The sequence below is a fragment of the Pseudochaenichthys georgianus genome, chromosome 17 (genome assembly GCF_902827115.2).
Source record: "Pseudochaenichthys georgianus chromosome 17, fPseGeo1.2, whole genome shotgun sequence".
Taxonomy (NCBI): domain Eukaryota; kingdom Metazoa; phylum Chordata; class Actinopteri; order Perciformes; family Channichthyidae; genus Pseudochaenichthys; species Pseudochaenichthys georgianus.
In genome coordinates, this window is record NC_047519.1 from 30,338,088 (window position 1) to 30,357,396 (window position 19,309).

Here is a 19,309-nt window from a genome sequence, read left to right on the forward strand (position 1 = left end):
AGTAAATACAGATCTAAGCAGCAGACCACAAATTCTGAGTATGGCAGTATGTTTCAAATGTGTAACCATCCATCAACACTGTATTTTTGGTGGGAATGTGTGTTGGAGAAATGTCTTGTATAAAAAAATAAAGAATTCGATAATTACACAAAACAAAGAAATAATATATAAAAAAGAACAATAAACAATTACTTTTACTACAAGATCTGAATTCTTCCACCTCTAGATCTTAAGACTGATGGTTACCTCAATGACCCAGATTAATCTTAATCAGATACAAAATTAAAGTGAAGTATGCTAAACTAACCGCAGACAATGTGAATAAACACACCCGATCCTCCTAATGAAGTACTTTTAAATGTACCTCCTGTCATGTAGTACTTCTCAGCCCATTGCCTAATGTGGCTCTGTATGGAGCTTTCCAAAGAAAGAAAAATGTATGATGCCCTGAAGCAGAACACAGCCTTGTTGAGTTGAGTTGGATTGAAGCCCTTTTCTAACTGTTACACAATTAAAAAAATTAAACATGCTTTATTAAATCAAAAATCTTACAGCTAAAGACATCTGAAGCTGAATTTTGTTTTCACAAAATAATCAGATCTCAAATGCCACACAGTAGTCCCTTTGTTGGATGCCTGAAACATGCATTGCACACAGATAAAGAACCCAGACAGCGATACAATGAAATATACCTATCAGAATAATCTGGTTTACTTGGCATAATAGTATCTGATGTATTGCATTATATTCAATAAGAAAAATGATCACCTTTAATACTTGTAACAACACTTTATACAGTTATGTACAGTCAGGAGCACTGAATCAGTAACCCAAAACGTTTGTAGTTGCTGCTACTGTTATTTTGACATTAACTAATAAGAGGCACAACTCTCTTCAACCACCACACATACAGTATGTAGGTCCATTGACACAGTTTCTTGTCTACTTTTTCGTTCTATAGTATGGGACAGTATTCGCCACATCTCACTCGTAGTCTGTCAAGGGAGTCCTGTGCCTGCAATACATTCCCTCCTCCACTAGAGGTCGGTATTGCCATTGTCCCAGCCGAGGACTCCCCCTCAGGATGGACTTTTCTGTCTGGATATTTAAACTCAACTGATGCAAATGAAGAAAAACTACCATTTTTTTTGGTCCAGGTTCTGGAAGTGTCAATTGTTGGTGATACCCTGAAGCCTCTCCCTTTGTCACTGCTTGCATCTTTCCCCCTACTTTGTTCACTGAAATCCTCCAAAAAGGGGTCAGAATCGCTTCCGTGTGGCATGTTGTAGTAGGTGCACTTTGGAGTTAGAGGCTTCGCCATCTCCTCGAGCTCTGATGAGGAAATGGCTGCAAGAAGGTCTTGCTGGGACGGGACATCCTCGCAATTGTTTTCGTCACCTGTGTCGATAGATGTGCTATCTAACTGACCGTACATTCCCAGCAAGACTGGAGGAGATTTTCGGATGAGGTGATTCTCTTTGAGCAGCCATCTACCTTGGTCGATCAAAACCCCTTCAGGTGAGTCCTTCTGCGGCGTGGAAGACATGCACTCTGCGGCATTATCGGCGTCGGCCTTCTGTGAGCTTCCAGCACTGAAATATGACAGATCCTCCTTTGAGTTTTTACTGCCTGAGATATCAGAGGATGAACTTCCCACACTTTTTATTTGAGAATTCGGCGAAACTTCTATATTACTGTTAACAGAAAGGTTGGAGTTGGCTCCCTTGACATGTGTTCTCCCCTCAGGGGTGCAGCCTGGAGAAGCCTCTTCTCCGCTCTCTGTGACAATATCTACCGAATCCTGAGTTTTATATCCACCACTCTCCGATGATTCTGGCCTGTAATCGGACAAATCTGAGGTGGTCGGGGATGGCAGACGCTTTAAGCCATATGAAGGATCCTTGTTATATATTGGAACAACAGTTTTAGTTTGTGTTACTCTAGCATTATCTGGCTCTATCCGGATTTTCCCCAGAGTGTCGTACGTGAATTTAAGCGAAGAGCACTGCAGGGCATTGTTAACAAAGTCAAGCAATTCCTGTGATATCTCCACTGGGTGTCCCTGAGGCTCCCCTCCCTCGTCGCTTTCAAGTTCATCAACAGTGTCTGTCCCATTACCTTTATCATCCTCACACTGGCCCTCAGAGGAATGTTTGGTTGATGATTCAGTGTTAGGTTCTGTTACCTTTGAATCTACATGTGCTTCATCACAGCTACTCTGCGACAGCAAACACGAGGCCTCCTCTAGTACTTCATCAGTAGCATTTTCTTCCTTTAACTCAACCCCCTCATATACCGCATTACTATCTTTTTCTTCATCATCTTCCCTCTCCTCTTCATCTAGCATTTGCTCTGTTCTTATATGTTCTTCAATCTCCTCCACAACGTCTTCCTCTGATTCTTCCTCAAGACTAGTTTCTTTTAACTTGTTCCTGCTCTCCTCACATGTTTCTTCCTCACCATCCTCCACAGTCTCTTGACATCTATCTTTTCCCCCCTCATCTTCCTCCTCATTGTTTTCCTCACTTACCACTTCGATGTGGTCCTCTTCCTCATCTTTTCCCCTAAACACATCATCATATTCCTCCTCCTCCTCCTCCCCCTGTATAACCCCCTCCTCTACATCTTCCACAGTAACTGAGTCTGTTGCTTCTTCTTCTTCCTCCTCCTCCCCCTCTTCCTCCTCCTCCTCCCCCTCCTCCCCCTCCTGTATAACCCCCTCCTCTACATCTTCCACAGTAACTGAGTCTGTTTGCTTCTTCTTCTTCTTCTTCCTCCTCCCCCTCCCCCTCCTCCTCCTCCTCCTCCTCCTCCTCCTCCTCCTCCTGTATAACCCCCTCCTCTACACCTTCCACAGTAACTGAGTCTGTTGCTTCTTCTTCTTCTTCCTCCTCCCCCTCCCCCTCCTCCTCCTCCTCCTCCTCCTCCTCCTGTATAACCCCCTCCTCTACATCTTCCACAGTAACTGAGTCTGTTGCTTCTTCTTCTTCTTCTTCTTCCTCCTCCTCCGCCCCCTCCCCCTCCCCCTCCTCCTCCTGTATAACCCCCTCCTCTACATCTTCCACAGTAACTGAGTCTGTTGCTTCTTCTTCCTCCTCTTCCACCATCTCTTCAAATCTATGTTCTGCTTCCTCTCCTTTATCTGACTCCTCCATAACCCCATCTGCCTCTTCTTCAATCTCGTCCCCTTGCCTCTCTTCAGTTATCCATTCCTCCCCCTCCTCTTCCTCTGTCTCCCCTTCACCCTCTCTCTCATCTGTTTCCTCAACAGTATCATCCTCTCTTGTTTCTTGAATTTCTTCTACTTCCTCCTCATCCACTGTCATATGGTTCTCTGTCCCTTCCTCTACTTCCTCAACATCTTCCTCTGAACACCCTTTTCCCACTTCTGATTCTTTCTCCTCTTCATCACCCACTACTGTCACTGTCTCCACTTCTGCCTCGTCCCTTTCTCCCTTTTCAGTGTCTTCACTGTCATAATCTCTGTCATTTGTGAGCTCCCTCTCCTCCTCTACTTGTCCCTCTTCCTCCTTTTCTGTGTCTGTTAAGTGCTCACCTGTCTGTGATGTTTCTGAATCTTTATCAGGTTCTTTCTCTGACTTGGTTTTCTCCTTGGCATGTTCAGAACAAAACGGTGATTGCAAGGTACCTATCTTTGCAATACCATGACCCTGACTCTGAGAACTGTCCTCAGCTATGGAGTTAGTATCAGGCTCTGGTGATTCTTTTGTTACATTGTTGCATTCTTGAACAAATTGTTCAACATCCTCCTCAGAGTCTGACTGTTGTCTTTCATTTTCTACAAAAGTGCTCTCCTCTACAGGGTAAAAACATTTAGTTTGGTGGATTGTTGAAGAAATCTCTGCTCTGAGGTCTTGTGGCATATTCAACTCATCCATTAGCTCTTCAATATCTTCGAACGCATCCCCTCCTTCAGAAGAAAGATCCAGCGCAAATTCTGTTTCTGAAGCTTTGACAGATATTGGTTCACTTTCTAGTCTTTCTCTCATAATCTGGAAATCCTTCCAGCGTTCTCTGAAAGTAGAAGATGTTCTGCTGTGCAGATCCGTCAAACTTGCCCTCTGCCCTCCCTCGCCCTCGGTAGCGGACATTCTTTGCAGTGACTCCAACATCAGCAAGGCCTCCGAGGTGCTCGGTTGGTTGCCATCTCTCGGCGCAGATGTTATTTGGTTGTCTCGTCGAGTCATCACTGATAAGAATGATACAAAGGCTTTACATGACGAGCCAAACACTCCAGCCAGTTGTTTTGAGAAATCAGGAAGACTGCTGGACCTTTTTAGGTTGGATGTTACGTTGGTTTCAGATGCACTTTTGAGGCAGTGAATCGAAGAGTAAAGTTCCCGCAGGAGAGGTACTATGTTTGCCTTTGTGTCCAAACCCTTGGGTGTCGATGAAGGTGATTCATTGTCAACTGTTCCGAGGATTGCTGCAGATTTGTTTGGTCTCAATCTGTTCTCGTTGGACACAAGATCGACTCTAACACTGGGCATTGAAGCACACAGCCCTCTTAGAGGTTTTTCATTGCACCGCTGAGCTGTAGCTTCATTCAAATAAGGTACTGATAGACAAGAAACTGACTTCTCGATGTCATCACTTGGCGATGTATTGTACCCATCTGGATTTGCCTGGCATTCATTCTTTTCATCGGAATCAGAATCATCGCCGATCTGAAACACGACCTTTGCCCGAGGCTCTGTGAGTTCCTCCTCAGTGTATGGCACAGGGTCTGGGCTGACTTTCTCTAACCAGTTCTCCACATATTGGTGGATTTCAGTGGGTGAAGGACTGACAGTAGGTACTGAAAAACTCTCATTTACCACTAAAGACTTTTTAGATGATGGTAAGTTTTTTTCATTCATGGATTTTGCCTTGCTTATTGTCTTTCGGACTGGCACCAGTGCTTTCTTTGGTTGAAAGATGTCTGAGATGTTCTTCTTCATTTGAGGCCTCACAGTTGGAGTATCTACATTATGGCCATTCAATCTAGCAGCTGTTTTACTTATGTTTTGTCTCTTAGGCGGTGTCTTTTTCACATTTTCATTGTCAAATAATGAAGCTTGCTCTTTCCCAGGCTTTGTTTCACCCTTACCCACTTTCTTAATTTGAGGCTTTTCTGTTCCTTTACTCTTTTGTCCACTTTTAGCACTTTCTGATGAACTCTGAGTATTTCTGACCACACTTGTATTGCTGCTCTGCTTGTCTGTAGATGAATGTTTGCTATCTTTTGGGAGGCTAACTAAGCTTTCTTTTAGCTTTTTGTCCGAACCACTTGTTGACGTGGAACTCTTCGGATTCTGAGCAGTTTTACTTGTCTTTTTCTTTGTCTCTCTTTTAGGAGTATTACCTTTTTTTACTCTATCGTGTATTTGGGAGTTTGTTGCAGTAATCTCACGTCTTGAAGTTATTGGCTCTGAAGACAATGATAACATCTCCTCTTTCTGTCTTTGTAGTGAGTTAGAGGTGTGCGGCTGCCCGCTAAAATCAATATCACAACCATTGCTGGATGACGGTTTGCTTTCTGCCTCTGGAGGAGAGCCATGCAAAGGCCCACCGTCTGTGCTATATTCGTCATTTGCAAAATAGTTGTCGTAGCAGGGTTGACTCTCATAAATATGCATCACAGTCTCTGTAACCTCCATCCCGTTACTCTGTATCTGAAGCACCTCGGCTACTCCTGACGAACTGATGGAGGAGGGCGAGCCTTTGCTGCTTGCTTCTGAAGACTTTGTTTGCCTAGGTCTTAGAATTAGCCTGTTGCTGCTGCTGCTGCTGTGTTTTAAAACGCAGTATTCCTCAGTCGTCTCACCATCAGCTGTCTTCTCTATGTAGGAATAATGTCCCATGGTGTTTTCCTGAACTCCCGATTCTGTCACCGTCTTTACACTCTCAAGAGACGCTCTCTTCGTAACGCGCAGAGGACCTGGTGTAAGAGTTCGTTTGAAACCAGTTCTTCTAAAAGCCGTGGAATTGTAGCCTTCACATCCTTGCTCATCATTAAAGCCAACTCCCTTTCCAATCTTAGAAGTATGGTTCTTCTCTTTTGATTCATCTTCACTGACGCTAGAGGACTCTTTGGCAACGATGTTGTTTGAGTCAGGTGAGCTGTTGCCCGGCTCAGATACCGAGGCACTAACTGTCCCATTCCTAAGGCTTGAGCGGCTGAGCGTTGTAGTCCAGTGGAGCATCTCCTCTTCTTTAATAGTCAGTCGAACTTTCATCTCCACTGTCATGCTGCCGTCTTGATTGACACGGAAAGACTTTTCAATGTCATCATCATGAGGTACAATGCGAGTATGAGAGTCATTATCAGCCATCCCATCTCCACATTTGTCCTTGGATGTGGGATGATGTTCGACCTCTGTTTCAAATGATCGGTTGTGCTGATTCAAGGGACTGTTTGTGCTTCCATGTATGGACTTGTTTATCTGGTTGACAATATATCTCTCTGATGATAGGGAAAAATTCCTTGAGCCTCTTCCACTCGAGAAAGATTTGTTGTTGACTTTGGTTGAAGGTGTTTGTGGAAAAAGGGGAGAGACAAAGAGACATTTTATTATTTTGTATAATAAAAACACCATAGCGTATTCATATTGGTTTGTTAGTAATATTTTAGGAACATTTTTACTTTTTAATTTACTTTTAAGGGGTAAATTATATCTGACATCAGTACAAATAAAACCAACATCTGTCACAATTTACCACAATAAATAAGATTATATATGTTTTTTTTCTCAATTTGAACAACTATAGGACTATCTTAGTTAAAGGTTCCCTATATTATTATTTAGCAGAATAGGTGACCTTTAAACAGCTTTGATTGGTTTATAAGATGAATGTACATGTTTTAAAGGATAAGAGTGGTGACTTGCAATTACTGTCTAAACGATCCTACCGTATCATAACCACAGGGACTTTTACATAAAGATTCTAATATGTCAATTGACTGATTACAACTCACCAGTTCCGGGCTGCAACGGTTCCACGGGATCAATGTACATTATTTCAGCCATCTGGCCAGCTCCTTGAGAACTGTAGTTTCCTAATCTGAAAGGCTCACTGCCTGCTGCTACAACAACTCCAGAGCACAGGATAAGTCCTGCAAGACCATCAATCTGAAAAAGGAACAGAAACACATTTTTAAATTGACTTATATATTGCACTCAGATAGAAACATATTGTTGGAAAACAAAGAAAATAAAAAGACCATCAAAGACAACGAGGTATTTCTGGTTACTAAGACTCATGAGCTTAAGCAGGAAAAGGCTTCCTGTTAAAGGATACATCCTGGAAAAAGGGATTATGGAGTAATAACTCACTAGGAGGTAGAGATTCTGATAGCACCTTATAGGACTGCTTAGAATACTGTAATGTTTAAAGATGTTATAGTTTAAATTAAGAACATAATAAATAAGGAGGTTACATGTAAATTAACTGAGTATCACACACTATTTTCTGGGGTATTTTTTATTTTAAAAGAACAAACTTCAATATACAGTAAGCTCAGTCAATCTGCTTATAGCTAGACAGACTAGACTATTCTATTTTAGTAACCCAGACATTTACATAATATAGTCTTAAATCCCCTTAAATAGAAAGTACATTCAAGGACAACAGCTGAGGTGCCATGGATTCTCATGGCAAGGTGCTAATTGAAAATAAAGACATAATAGTAGTGATGTAGCTAGCTGAAAGTTATTGTGTTTTGATTTCAACTGGCAGAAAATGTGTTCACATTAGCAAACAATCTGGTTGAGGTTTCATTCATGAATTTCTACCAACCTCTTTTCCTCCTTTTTGGTTGAGGGAGGTCAACAATCCTTGCTAAACCGCAACCACTTTGAGTAATCTAATCAAATCTCAAGGATTTCTTTTAAATCTACTAACTAAACCTGGAGCCTTTGTTGTCGTTCACTCAGAATAACATCACATTACTGAAGCCAAAGGGGCTCCAACATCAGGCTTACTTGGACTTGATAAAAATACATTTAGTTAAATACCAGTATGTGTTTTTTTGCAGAGAGTAGGGTGAGAATATTAAAAAGCGATTCACACGACTGGGAAATGAAACACTTGTGTTTGCCTTTTGTGGATTATTAGGTTATTGAAGTCTCAGCCATGCATCACTTTTCTCTGTCCCCTGGAAACTAAAAAGTTTTTCTCAAATGTGTACATGTGTAGTTAAATTGATGTTTTTGTGTGTTGTTAAATTGGTGAACAGGTGAAATGTTTGCTTGTGTTTTCTTGATTTGCAATGCATTCAGCTCAGGGCCACCATGCGAAACAGCTGGCCTGCCTCTGACTGAAGGTAACACAATCCTCCTCCAAACACCTCTAAACCTTACTGATTCCCCCATTGTGTCTTATTTTGTTAAAAAAAAACATTGGAAAACTAACAATTTGCAGTTCTACCCTGAGTGGTGGGAAGGACGTAGCTGGTCGCAGTAACTTTGTGGAGTCTAGTTGTTTGCCTGTTTATCCTAAACTAAGCTAACAGGCTGTTAGTTCCAGCTTCATGATGATTGGAAAGATGACAAGTATCTATCTTCTCCGCTAACTCTTTAACCAATATTTAAGCAAATATTTACCAGTAAAAACGTAATACAGAACAGGTAAAGGAATACCAATAGCTCAAAAGAAGCTGTTTAATTATCATTGATGATCACGATCACTTTCCCTTTTCAGCTTGCCATGTACTTACTCTTCTGCCATCCGTAGAGAAGAGTTTCAGCACTGGGAACAGCAGACTCTGGGAGAGGTAGTCGAGTAAAGCATCGAATGTTGGTGCTGTTTTTCTCTGCAACACGATTGTGCGTTTAACATTGGGGTCCTTATTTTTGATGACCACAAGCCTCTTTGGTGTCCGAACTGTCACCCTCTTTGGGACAATGTTGGTGACAACATCATTTCTTCTTCTTAACGGAACAAGCCTGGATCCTTGTCGCCTTTTTCGCCCTGCGCTGGGGGGTCTGGTGGTATTCCATGGTACCTGCCGCCGGTTCACTTCTTCCAGGTTTATCGGCTTCACCCGTCTCTGGTCAGAACACACATACGATCCCCCGTCATGTAAGTCATCTAAAGTCTTAATCACAGTGGTCCCATGAGGTGTGGTGATGTTCCTCACTCCAAATGGCAGAGGCACTTTTTTTGACAGAGCGTCCAGGAGGGCATCAAATGACTTGAAGGTGCGGGCATTGATGACCATGCGATGCCCACTGAACTTATAGTCACCGCTTTTGTAGAAACATACTCTTTTAGAAGCTGAGGGGTCAGAGATTGGCTGCAGGGGTCTAAAGGGTAACGTCTGCCCACTGCCGGAGGATCCTTCCTGGGCAGATGTCTCCTGGGAAAAGGGCTCCTGGGCAGGAGGCTCCTCAACAGGTGTGGCGCTCATATTGAGTGGGGATGGCTAGTAATTAAGATAAAGGAGAAAACGAATTAGTTTGTGTGCTTTGTTCAATGCATGTACTATTATGCTATAGGTAGAGTAATGAGTTATAGAGTATTAGGAATACTTTAGAGCTTGTCTACTCAGTAAAATGCAACCACTTGACTTAAAGGTCCCCTATTGTTTTTCATCAATATATTCAGGTGATAAGGTGGGCGGGGGTTACCTTGGTTGGTTATTGGCTAATGGTTAGACAAGCCAAAAAAAATCGTTATGACATCATAAAGTGGCCATAATCTGATCAGCTCATTTTCAGACAGGTTTTTATATAAGTGGATCAGGACAAAAAGACAGGGGGTCTTTTTTCCTGAAACTTTCAGAATCTCTTTACACAGAGGAAACACATGCTTATGTATAAAAGACAGGAAAAAGTGGATTTTGCATAATAGGTGACCTTTAAAGATCGTCCAGTTTGTTACTCCATTTTCTTTCGGATTTTATTAAGCTAACGTGGTAAAAGGTCAGATTTCCATTTAAATTCAGCATTTTTCAAATAATCAATAAAGTAAATCAAAAATGTAGGTGCTTATAAAATTAGAACTAGGAAACACTCCAAACCCCTCAGCTAGAGGTAAAATATTATGACTGTATGTTAAGATTCAGTCAATGAAGGGCTATCATCATCACTGAATGGTAAACAGACAACACTGTTGTATTCAGCCTATATCTACTGTTTGTTTAGGAACAAAGTAAACTAGCTTATGCTAAATAATTGCTGTCATATTGAGTGGTGTTTAAATGACATTTATAGTATATACTATAGTAAACTAAATAATAATTGCACAATGATATTTAAAGCTGCCATGCATATGACATGCACTTTTCTGTTACATTTCTTTTTTTAACGTCTTTTGTAGTTTATATTAATGCAATATTTGATTGTTTTGGTTATTGACATTATAGTTGTATAATATCATTAGTTGCACTATAAAAAATAACACCATTTGTACATTAAGAGATAACAGGGGTACTCTGTTGTTTATCATATATTTTCATAACTCGCATAATAAACAAAAAGAAAAAAATACTTAACATTGTATTAAACACTAAATAATGTTTCAATACAGGTCCTACATCAGTCATTTAAAAGTAATAATAACCCTTTGTTACTTTGAACCACACAAGAAGTAACTAGATACAAACAGATTTAGACGAAGGCCACACACAGGAAACATAGCAAGAAATCTGACCAAATACACCATGTAGATCTTCTTTTTTTTAAACTAACTTGTAAACAAATATGTCAACAGAAATGTAACAGATAAGACTTACCGTATTTTTCACATTTCACCTATATTATAGTCGATAAAACAACAGCAAAGTGAGCACCCGTAATTCCTCCGAGCGCTCGGTGAAAGCCTCTCAGCGGCGTTTGAGGGCTATTTTTGGACATGCAACATCATGACCAATTTGCCTAATCTTTGCTCACGCTTTATCAGCATATCAAGAATAACAAATGAGGGAGTGATTGAACTTTTTTCAGTTTAACATTCAATCATAAATTCATGGTTATATTGTTGATATTGCATATTTTTCTCTTTTGTTATTTGCTCTAAAAGATAAAGTGAGACAGTAACTGGGTGAAAAGGATTAGTGAACAACAGATGAATTAAAGAGAAGAGTATGGAGACAGTGAAAGTTAATAAATGTATATGAACTTTTGAGATAAAATGAAGTATCTAAACAGAAACCACGGGTGGCTAGGCCTGTTTCTAGTTAGCAAGTGGCCTGCATAATCAGATTTGAAAAGTCTTGAGCTAATAGGGATTAGGTTAAAGAGTTTGCACACTTACTGACAGCCCGAAGTAGAATAAGGTCTTAAGAAAGCACTTTTACCTCACAGCAGGTATTGGAAATCCACCATCAGACTTTTAAACAAATAAAGTATCAGAATTTGCACGTATGAAATACTCAGAATACCTTTATTAGTGCCACAGAGGGGAAATGTACATTGTTACAGCAGAAAAGAGCCAAAGACAGCTTAATGTTACATAAGCATGCATAAAAAAGTATTAAAGATACAAAAATTATAATAAAAAAAGTTACACAATTAACAATATACATCCTGTAACAGTTCTGAGGATTTAACATCTTAAATAAAATTGACCATCATTTTGAAGCTTTTTATCAAAACGTTGAAGGTTAACACTTCAAACACTTCTATTCAGTGCCTAACGATTTAATTGCATCATGTGGTGAGAGCTGTGTCGCTATACTGAAGTTACCAGACAGTGTCCCAATTACAAACTCTGACTGATTCAACAGCTGCTAATACCTCAAAATGAAGAAGCTGGAGACTGGCTGTCGTGGTCATTGGAGGAAGGGCCTGTGGCGGTCAAATAGAGTCCAATATGAGGGGAAAGTGACACAACATTTTGTATTGTATGTATATAAGTGTGGATGAGCATCAAATCAAAGCACCGTCGATACTTTTATCAATGTGTTACCATTAGCTCTTATAACTGATCCAATATTATGTTAATTTCAGGATAATATTTTACCTTTTTTTAGTCTTTCAGTAAAGGCCGAATGTATATTTTATTTAATGTTATGAGCAGCACCTTGCATTGTTTTGCTTAGTTCAATAAATCTAATTATTTGGAGTGATTGCTCAACCTTCAATCACTAGATGGTAATGTCACATGCTAATCTGGTTGGATTACTAGGACCCAAATTAGCAATTAAATCAGTGCCATCTAATTGTGTAGTGGCCTAGCTGCTGCTGCTCAAAGGTCACAGGCTTGACCTAAACAACAGCCAAGCCTTCATCAAAAGCTGTAGGTCCAACTAATGGCCGGTAGCAATACTAAATCTTTCTCACTAGCTGTCAAGAACGCTACAACAACAACAACAACAACAACAACAACAACAACACAGTACACTATCCAAACAAAACCCTATATCAGTGATTTATTCAGTTTTTGGCTGTTAACTGAATGTTATGATCTGGTTAACCAAAAGGTGATATTTTTTTTTTTTTTAGAGGACTTGAAAGCTAATTTAAACTTGTAATTATCAAGAAAAAAATCAAACATAAGAGGAACGTTTAGAAAAATAATTGTCAATGGCATGCAATGCAAACATTTCCCAAATTGGGATCAATAAAGTACTTCTTATCTTGTCTTATAATGTTATTCATCTCATCTTATCTGTTTTTAAATGTTTTAGCTGATTGGTGCTTAGATTGTATTCATATCATTGCCTGAATGTAATTTTCCTTCTCTCCACGATGCTGGATTCATGACATTCTGACGGATTAATAAAGTATGTCTTCTTCTTCTTTTTCTTCTAAGTTTTGTCCTGCTGAGCGGTGCTGTCTCCTGTTATATGTCGTACATTTGTGTGTGTTTTAATGGCAAATGTAACATCAGGTCGAGGGACAAAAGTTGAAAATGTGTCTTTTTGCTAACACGTTTCAGCTCTATGTAGTGACTATTTAAGCTCTTCACCTTAGTAACTACTAATGTGAAAACATGAGAAGACCCAGGTATTTTTTCTGCGAATTTAAAAAGGTTTCCAGCAAGTTAGTTCATTCATTGTTAACTTTAGCAAAAACACAAGTGGCACGTTGGCGCCATCTACCGCCGGGTAGCGATACTGCCGAAATGCAGGCTTTGCATTGGTAGCTAGCGGTAGCAGAAAGACAGATGTTTGAGGAGAATATGAGGAAATATACCCAAGCCCCCAGGCAGGAAGTGCGCCAGACTCCGAGGAAAATATTCGTTGGCTGAAGTCGAATAGTCCATTTAGCTTAGGAACCTTCCTAAAGGAGTGAAATGACCCGGAAGTCCCTCAGTGGCAGCCATGATAAGTGCCGTTCGAATTCTCTAGAATGATGAGAATGAAAGGAAAGGAGGTTTCAAACTTCCTTTATAACCTCCTTTAGCTTAGGAACCACTGGACCTCCCTAACCGACAGGAGAAGCGAAAATGCTGCCCCACAATGCCTTGCAGCCGCAGCATTTGCCGTCACTCAACAGTCGGCCGTTCACGGAAACAACCGATTATGACCGAGAAATGATATCATGAAAGTTACGGTGCTTATTAAGCATTTTAAAACGTAGGTGGTAAGTTGCCAAAGTGCTTTGTTTTGAACGTTCATCAGTATTATAATCAAAAAGAGAAATATGAACGTTAGTTTTTACTGAAATTATCAAATAAAGTCAACATGTCACAGTCTTTACTGAGCTGTGTGGGGTTTGTTCAACTTCTAAAGGATGTTTGAATGGTGATATACACACTGATAGATGTTAAGGACTAACGTTTATAATAAATACATTTGTTTTGATTTTAAGATGTTTTCATAGTTCATACAATCTTTGGGATCATAAGTATTAATGTGGACCGGAGGGAGAGGGTGACGAGCATAAGTTTCACTTTCCTTTTTTATTTCAATTCCAACTTTGGTCCTGAAGAATATGTTTCTCTGTTGTCCACGTTCATAAAGCAAAGCAGCAGCATCAGAGCACGGTGCAGAGTCTCTAGATGAGTTTACAGCAGTCCCTCGTTCTTATTAAACATCCATGTTGTAGTCCGCTGTATAGAAAACTGTGGTTTCCATAGTTTCCCCACAGCAGCAGACGCACATTCAGGACGTCCGCTGGCGCATCATAAACACGTCGGATAGTGAAAGTGCATTCGGATTCTCTAAAGTACCGCAGTCTCTTCTCCTAAGTCCTTTTGAATTCTCCTATCCACTATCCCTTAACCCCGTGACGTTTCACTCAGAGGTCAAGGAATAGACGATAGGGTTAGAATTTAGGAGCTGATTTTTAAACTGTCCGACTGCAGCCGTTGTGTCCAAACGGCGGTACTGCAACATCCGTATCAGTCCGTGATGTCCCTGGGCCATGGCTGAAGTCGAATAGTCCATTTAGCTTAGGAACCTTCCTAAAGGAGTGAAATGACCCGGAAGTCCCTCAGTGGCAGCCATGATAAGTGCCGTTCGAATTCTCTAGAATGATGAGAATGATAGGAAAGGAGGTTTCTAACTTCCTTTATAACCTCTTTTAGCTTAGGAACCACTGGACCTCCCTAACCGACAGGAGAAGCGAAAATGCTGCCCCACAATGCCTTGCAGCCGCAGCATTTGCCGTCACTCAACAGTCGGCCGTTCACGGAAACAACCGATTATGACCGAGAAATTATATCATGAAAGTTACGGTGCTTATTAAGCATTTTAAAACGTAGGTGGTAAATTGTCAAAGTGCTTTGTTTTGAACGTTCATCAGTATTATAATCAAAAAGAGAAATATGAACGTTAGTTTTTACTGAAATCATCAAATAAAGTCAACATTTCACAGTCTTTACTGAGCTGTGTGGAGTTTGTTCAACTTTTAAAAGATGTTTGAATGGTGATATACACAGTGATAGATGTTAAGGACTAACGTTTATAATAAATACATTTGTTTTGATTTTAAGATCTTTTCATAGTTCATACAATCTTTGGGATCATTAGTATTAATGTGGACCGGAGGGAGAGGGTGACGAGCATAAGTTTCACTTTCCTTTTTTATTTCAATTCCAACTTTGGTCATGAAGAATATGTTTCTCTGTTGTCCACGTTCATAAAGCAAAGCAGCAGCATCAGAGCACGGTGCAGAGTCTCTAGATGAGTTTACAGTAGTCCCTCGTTCTTATTAAACATCCATGTTGAAGTCTGCTGTATAGAAAACTGTAGTTTCCATGGTTTCCCCACAGCAGCAGACGCACAAAATGACGTCCGCTGGCGCAGCATAAACACGTCGGATAGTGAAAGCGCATTCTGATTCTCTAAAGCACTGCACTCTCTTCTCCTAAGTCCTTTTGAATTCTCCTATCCACTATCCCTTAACCCCATGACGTTTCACTCAGAGGTCAAGGAATAGACGATAGGGTTAGAACTTAGGAGCTGATTTTAAACTATTCGACTGCAGCCCATGACTGCCATGCAGGCTGCCATGCTATTCAGTTAACTTTCTCCTACTTCCTGTACCCGGTTTCCTGTCTAACCTTCAGTACACATTTGACAAAAATATAAATGTGCAAATATGAAACATACAGTTCAATATCACCTTGCTATTGGTAGCTGAACTGTCAATACCCCAAAACATATTCTTAGATATAAATACCTAATTTTGAGTTATTTAGACACAATTAACACTTATAGTTTCATGTCTTGTTACATAAGAACAGATCATATTTGTTAAGTGTTATTATGGGAGAATTACTATTCTTGTGGTACTACTGCCTTATTAGGCCCATATTGAGCAGAGCATATTAAGACCCAAACTCATGTACAACAACTTCCTTACTTGCAACAAATACGCACCAATTAGAGGGTTATTGAGGAAAACCTCTCAACTAATAGCTTATTACTTGTAGGATATGGTCATGTAGAATAAGGCATTAATAAGTGTTCTGTTTTATAATGACTAATAAAGAGCCAATATACTGCTAATATGCATGTTAATTAACAGCTAGTTGATGGTTAATTTGTAAATTTAATAACTTATTTCAAGCTATTTTCCAAAATCCTATGGAGAAATTGCATTGCATTTTTGTCGAAGGAACCGGAAGAAGTTTACTTCCGGGTTTTAGGACGCGTCACTGCGGTTCTCTATTCAGAGTAACCGATACCAACTGACGCTTTTTAACGTGTTTTTTAAATAGTATTTAGTGATGGGCTCTGTGACTTCTGCTCTAACACGGACAAGAAATGTGTTGGTGAAAGTGGGTTCAGAACCGGAGAACAACTGTCCATGACCCGGAGAGGAGCCAATCCGCTCTGGAGTCGGACCGGGTCCGGAAGAAGAGCGCCCGGTCCAACGTGTCGAGCCAAACCGGGCGGCAGAGTTCCCGCCAGTTGCTGTCCGAGGTGCTGAGCAGACAAGACTCCGACGGAGGCAAACAAACTTCGAAGAAAAATAATTCTGAAGGACAACACAGCGGTGAGTGCAACTTTATGTTTATGTTTATTAAGGATCCCCATTAGCTTTTGCTCTCGACAAAAGCTACTCTTCCTGGGGTCCGACACTTAAAACAATCCAACAATAATACAGCAACATTTAGGACATAAGTCCTGACATCATTAAAAACATTAAAAACATCACCAATATCATCAACAACATGCGATCAAATTAAATTAAATTAGGGTTCACAGCTCACAAGGGTACATGGTCATTAGTAGATGGCCCTTCAATCTCTTCTTGAAAGAGGCTCTGGACTCTATTTCAGTAAGGTAGTTTGGCAATGAGTTCCATTCCTTTATACTGTAGCTCTATAAGACACAGAAGATTTCAGAAGATTGGTCCTGGGTTTAGGTGCCAGTAGATGGCCTGATGTAGCTTGTCTAGTCTTATGGTCATGCTCGTCCCTTGTGTAAACTATTTGATCATAAAAAACCAGTGTTTTTTTGCTAAATTGGACATTTTTTAGAAAGGTGATAACACGAGATTGCAGACGTTTCTCAACTGCAACATATACAGTATGCCTACTACTCAGGATACAGGTCCTTATCCCGGCTTCCTTCTTTGTTTTCTACCAAGCCACCTATAGATGCCTTAAACGGACAGCTCTAACGCATTTTCCTACAGAAATAAGAACCTGGGCATGATCGCCATTTTAACAGAATTAACCCTGCCAGCTAGTGACAGGGGGAGAGTCGACCATCTCTCCATGTCCAGTTTAGCCTTATCAAGCACAATTTTAAAATTATTGTCCATCAGATCTTTGTATTTGTAAGTGACACAGACACCTAGGTATGTAAAGCTGTCCTGACACACAGTGAAAGGGAAATTCTGATATGACATTTGACGTGCTTTATCATTTATGGGGAATAGAACACTTTTACTCAGGTTCAGTTTATAGCCTGACACCCGGCCAAACTCGGCGATAAATTCCAAGGCAATAGGTATAGTGGCATGGGGATCCGAAAGAAAAAGTAGAAGATCATCTGCATAGAGCGACAACTTATGCAATTCTCCTCCCCTTTGCACTCCAGTTAGACTAGCAGTCTCTCTTAACAGTATTGCCAGGGGCTCTATAGCAATATCGAATATCTGGGGGCTCAGTGGACAACCCTGTCGTGTCCCACGGAAAAGTGGGAAATAATGAGACATTATCCCATTAGTTCGAATTGAAGCTGTAGGCGCTGTATAACGGATCTTGATCAGCCAACAAAAAGTAGGGCCGAAGCCGAACTTCTCGAGCGCAGTGAACAGGTAATTGTATTCAATCCTATCAAACGCCTTCTGTGCATCCAAGGATATAATAAGTTCAGGTTCGACATTGTTGGGCTGGTAGATAACATTGAACACACGGCGGAGGTAGCTTGAAAGTTGTCTACCCACAATGAAACCAGTCTGATCTGGATGTATCAATTTAGGCATAATTTTCTCAAGCCTCCCTGCTAGGACCTTGGTTAGAATTTTATAGTCGCAACATAAAAGACTAATCGGGCGATATGATTCACACAACAACGGATCTTTATTCTTTTTGAGTAATAGTGAGATAGAGGCCTGCGTCATAGTTGGGGGAAGAGCCTTCCTAACCAGGACCTCCTCGAATACCTTTACTAATAGCGGCAGTAGTTTAGGGGCAAACTTCTTAAAAAATTCACTTGGATAACCAATAGGCCTGGTGCTTTTCCAGGCTTCATTTCTTTTAATTGCATTGTCAATCTCTGTTAAAGTTATATTTCTCTCCAGTCCAGATTTGTCTGATTCATCCAAGGAGGGCATTTCAATTTTACTGAAGAAGTCATCTACTAATTCCTTGCTACTTGCCCCCAAGGTGTACATATTCTCATAGAAAGACTGGAACTGGGCATTAATGTTTTTTTGGTCTGTGACAATATTACCTTCCTCATCTTTTATTGCAGATATAAAACCTGCTGTTGCTGACTGTTTAAGTTGATGGCACAAACGCTTGCTGGCACGCTCCCCATGTTCGTAGAAATTAAAGCATGATTTTAAGTGAAGATCTTTGGACAGAGAATCAAATTCTGTCTGAAGCGAAATTATCTCCTTGTAAAGATTCTCCGAAGGTGATACTGAATGTAATCTGTCAATCACTTTAATCCTATCAATCAATTCTGTAGCTCCTTTGAATTTCCTTTTATTTTCACCAGCGTTGTAAGATATCACTTGCCCCCTTACGCTTTCATGGTTTCCCATAGTGTGAAATAACTTATCTCTGGGGATAAATCAATCAATCAATATTTATATAGCCCAATATCACAAATGTTACATTTGTCTCAGTGGTCTTCACAGTGTTTACAGAATATCAGTATGACAATACGACACCCTCTGTCCTAAGACCCTCACATCGTACAAGGAGAAACTTCCAGAGAAAACCCGCAGTTTAAAGGGAACATGGGAGAAACCTCAGGGAGAGCAACAGAGGAGGGATCCCTCTCCCAGGATGGACAGACATGCAATAGATGCCGTGTGTAAATAGGGGACTCATTGGTTTCGAGAAAGAAATCAATTTGTGTGTTTATAAAGTCAACAAAGTTTTTTTCCGCAAGCAGCCTAGGATTAAGGCGCCATACGCGTTGACGGAGTGTATTTTCCGGAAAACGGAGCTTCAAAAGTACTGGGCAATAGTCTGATATGACTATACTGTTGTATTCCACCTGTGTAGTTATGGGCAATCATTTTTGGTCTTTTAAAAAACAATCAATTCTAGAGTAGGTTTGGTGTACTGGGGAGAAAAAAGAGAACTGTTTGGAAGTCGGGTATTTAAATCTCCAGGGGTCAATCACTCCGTAGGCTTGAATGAATGTATTTATGCAGCTTGCGGATTTAGGTGTGGTGACCTTACTGCCAGAACGATCTAGCACAGAGTCTAGGACACAATTTAG

At 40.4% G+C, this 19,309-nt stretch overlaps 1 protein-coding gene across 1 annotated transcript; it reads right to left on the bottom strand.

Moving 5' to 3' along the window:
* Window positions 1-955: 955 nt before the first annotated feature.
* Window positions 956-9,412, bottom strand: LOC117461796 (oxygen-regulated protein 1). The gene is made up of 5 exons (XM_034103755.1): window positions 8,720-9,412; window positions 6,980-7,133; window positions 3,105-6,523; window positions 2,757-3,035; window positions 956-2,665 (listed from the first exon to the last, which is right to left on the bottom strand). The coding sequence occupies exons 1-5, from the start codon at window positions 9,410-9,412 to the stop codon at window positions 956-958; spliced, it is 6,255 nt and encodes a 2,084-aa protein (XP_033959646.1).
* Window positions 9,413-19,309: the final 9,897 nt, after the last annotated feature.

Bases quoted from the DNA above. Each gene is read 5' to 3' on its own strand.
- LOC117461796 (XM_034103755.1), bottom strand. From the start codon at position 9,412: ATGAGCGCCACACCTGTTGAGGAGCCTCCTGCCCAGGAGCCCTTTTCC. The intron at 6,524-6,979 runs GTGAGTTGTAAT...CTTCAACCAAAG, and splicing joins ACCGTTGCAGCCCGGAACTG to TCAACAACAAATCTTTCTCG. The intron at 3,036-3,104 runs GTGGAAGAGGAG...GGGGTTATACAG, and splicing joins AACATAGATTTGAAGAGATG to GAGGAGGAGGGGGAGGGGGA.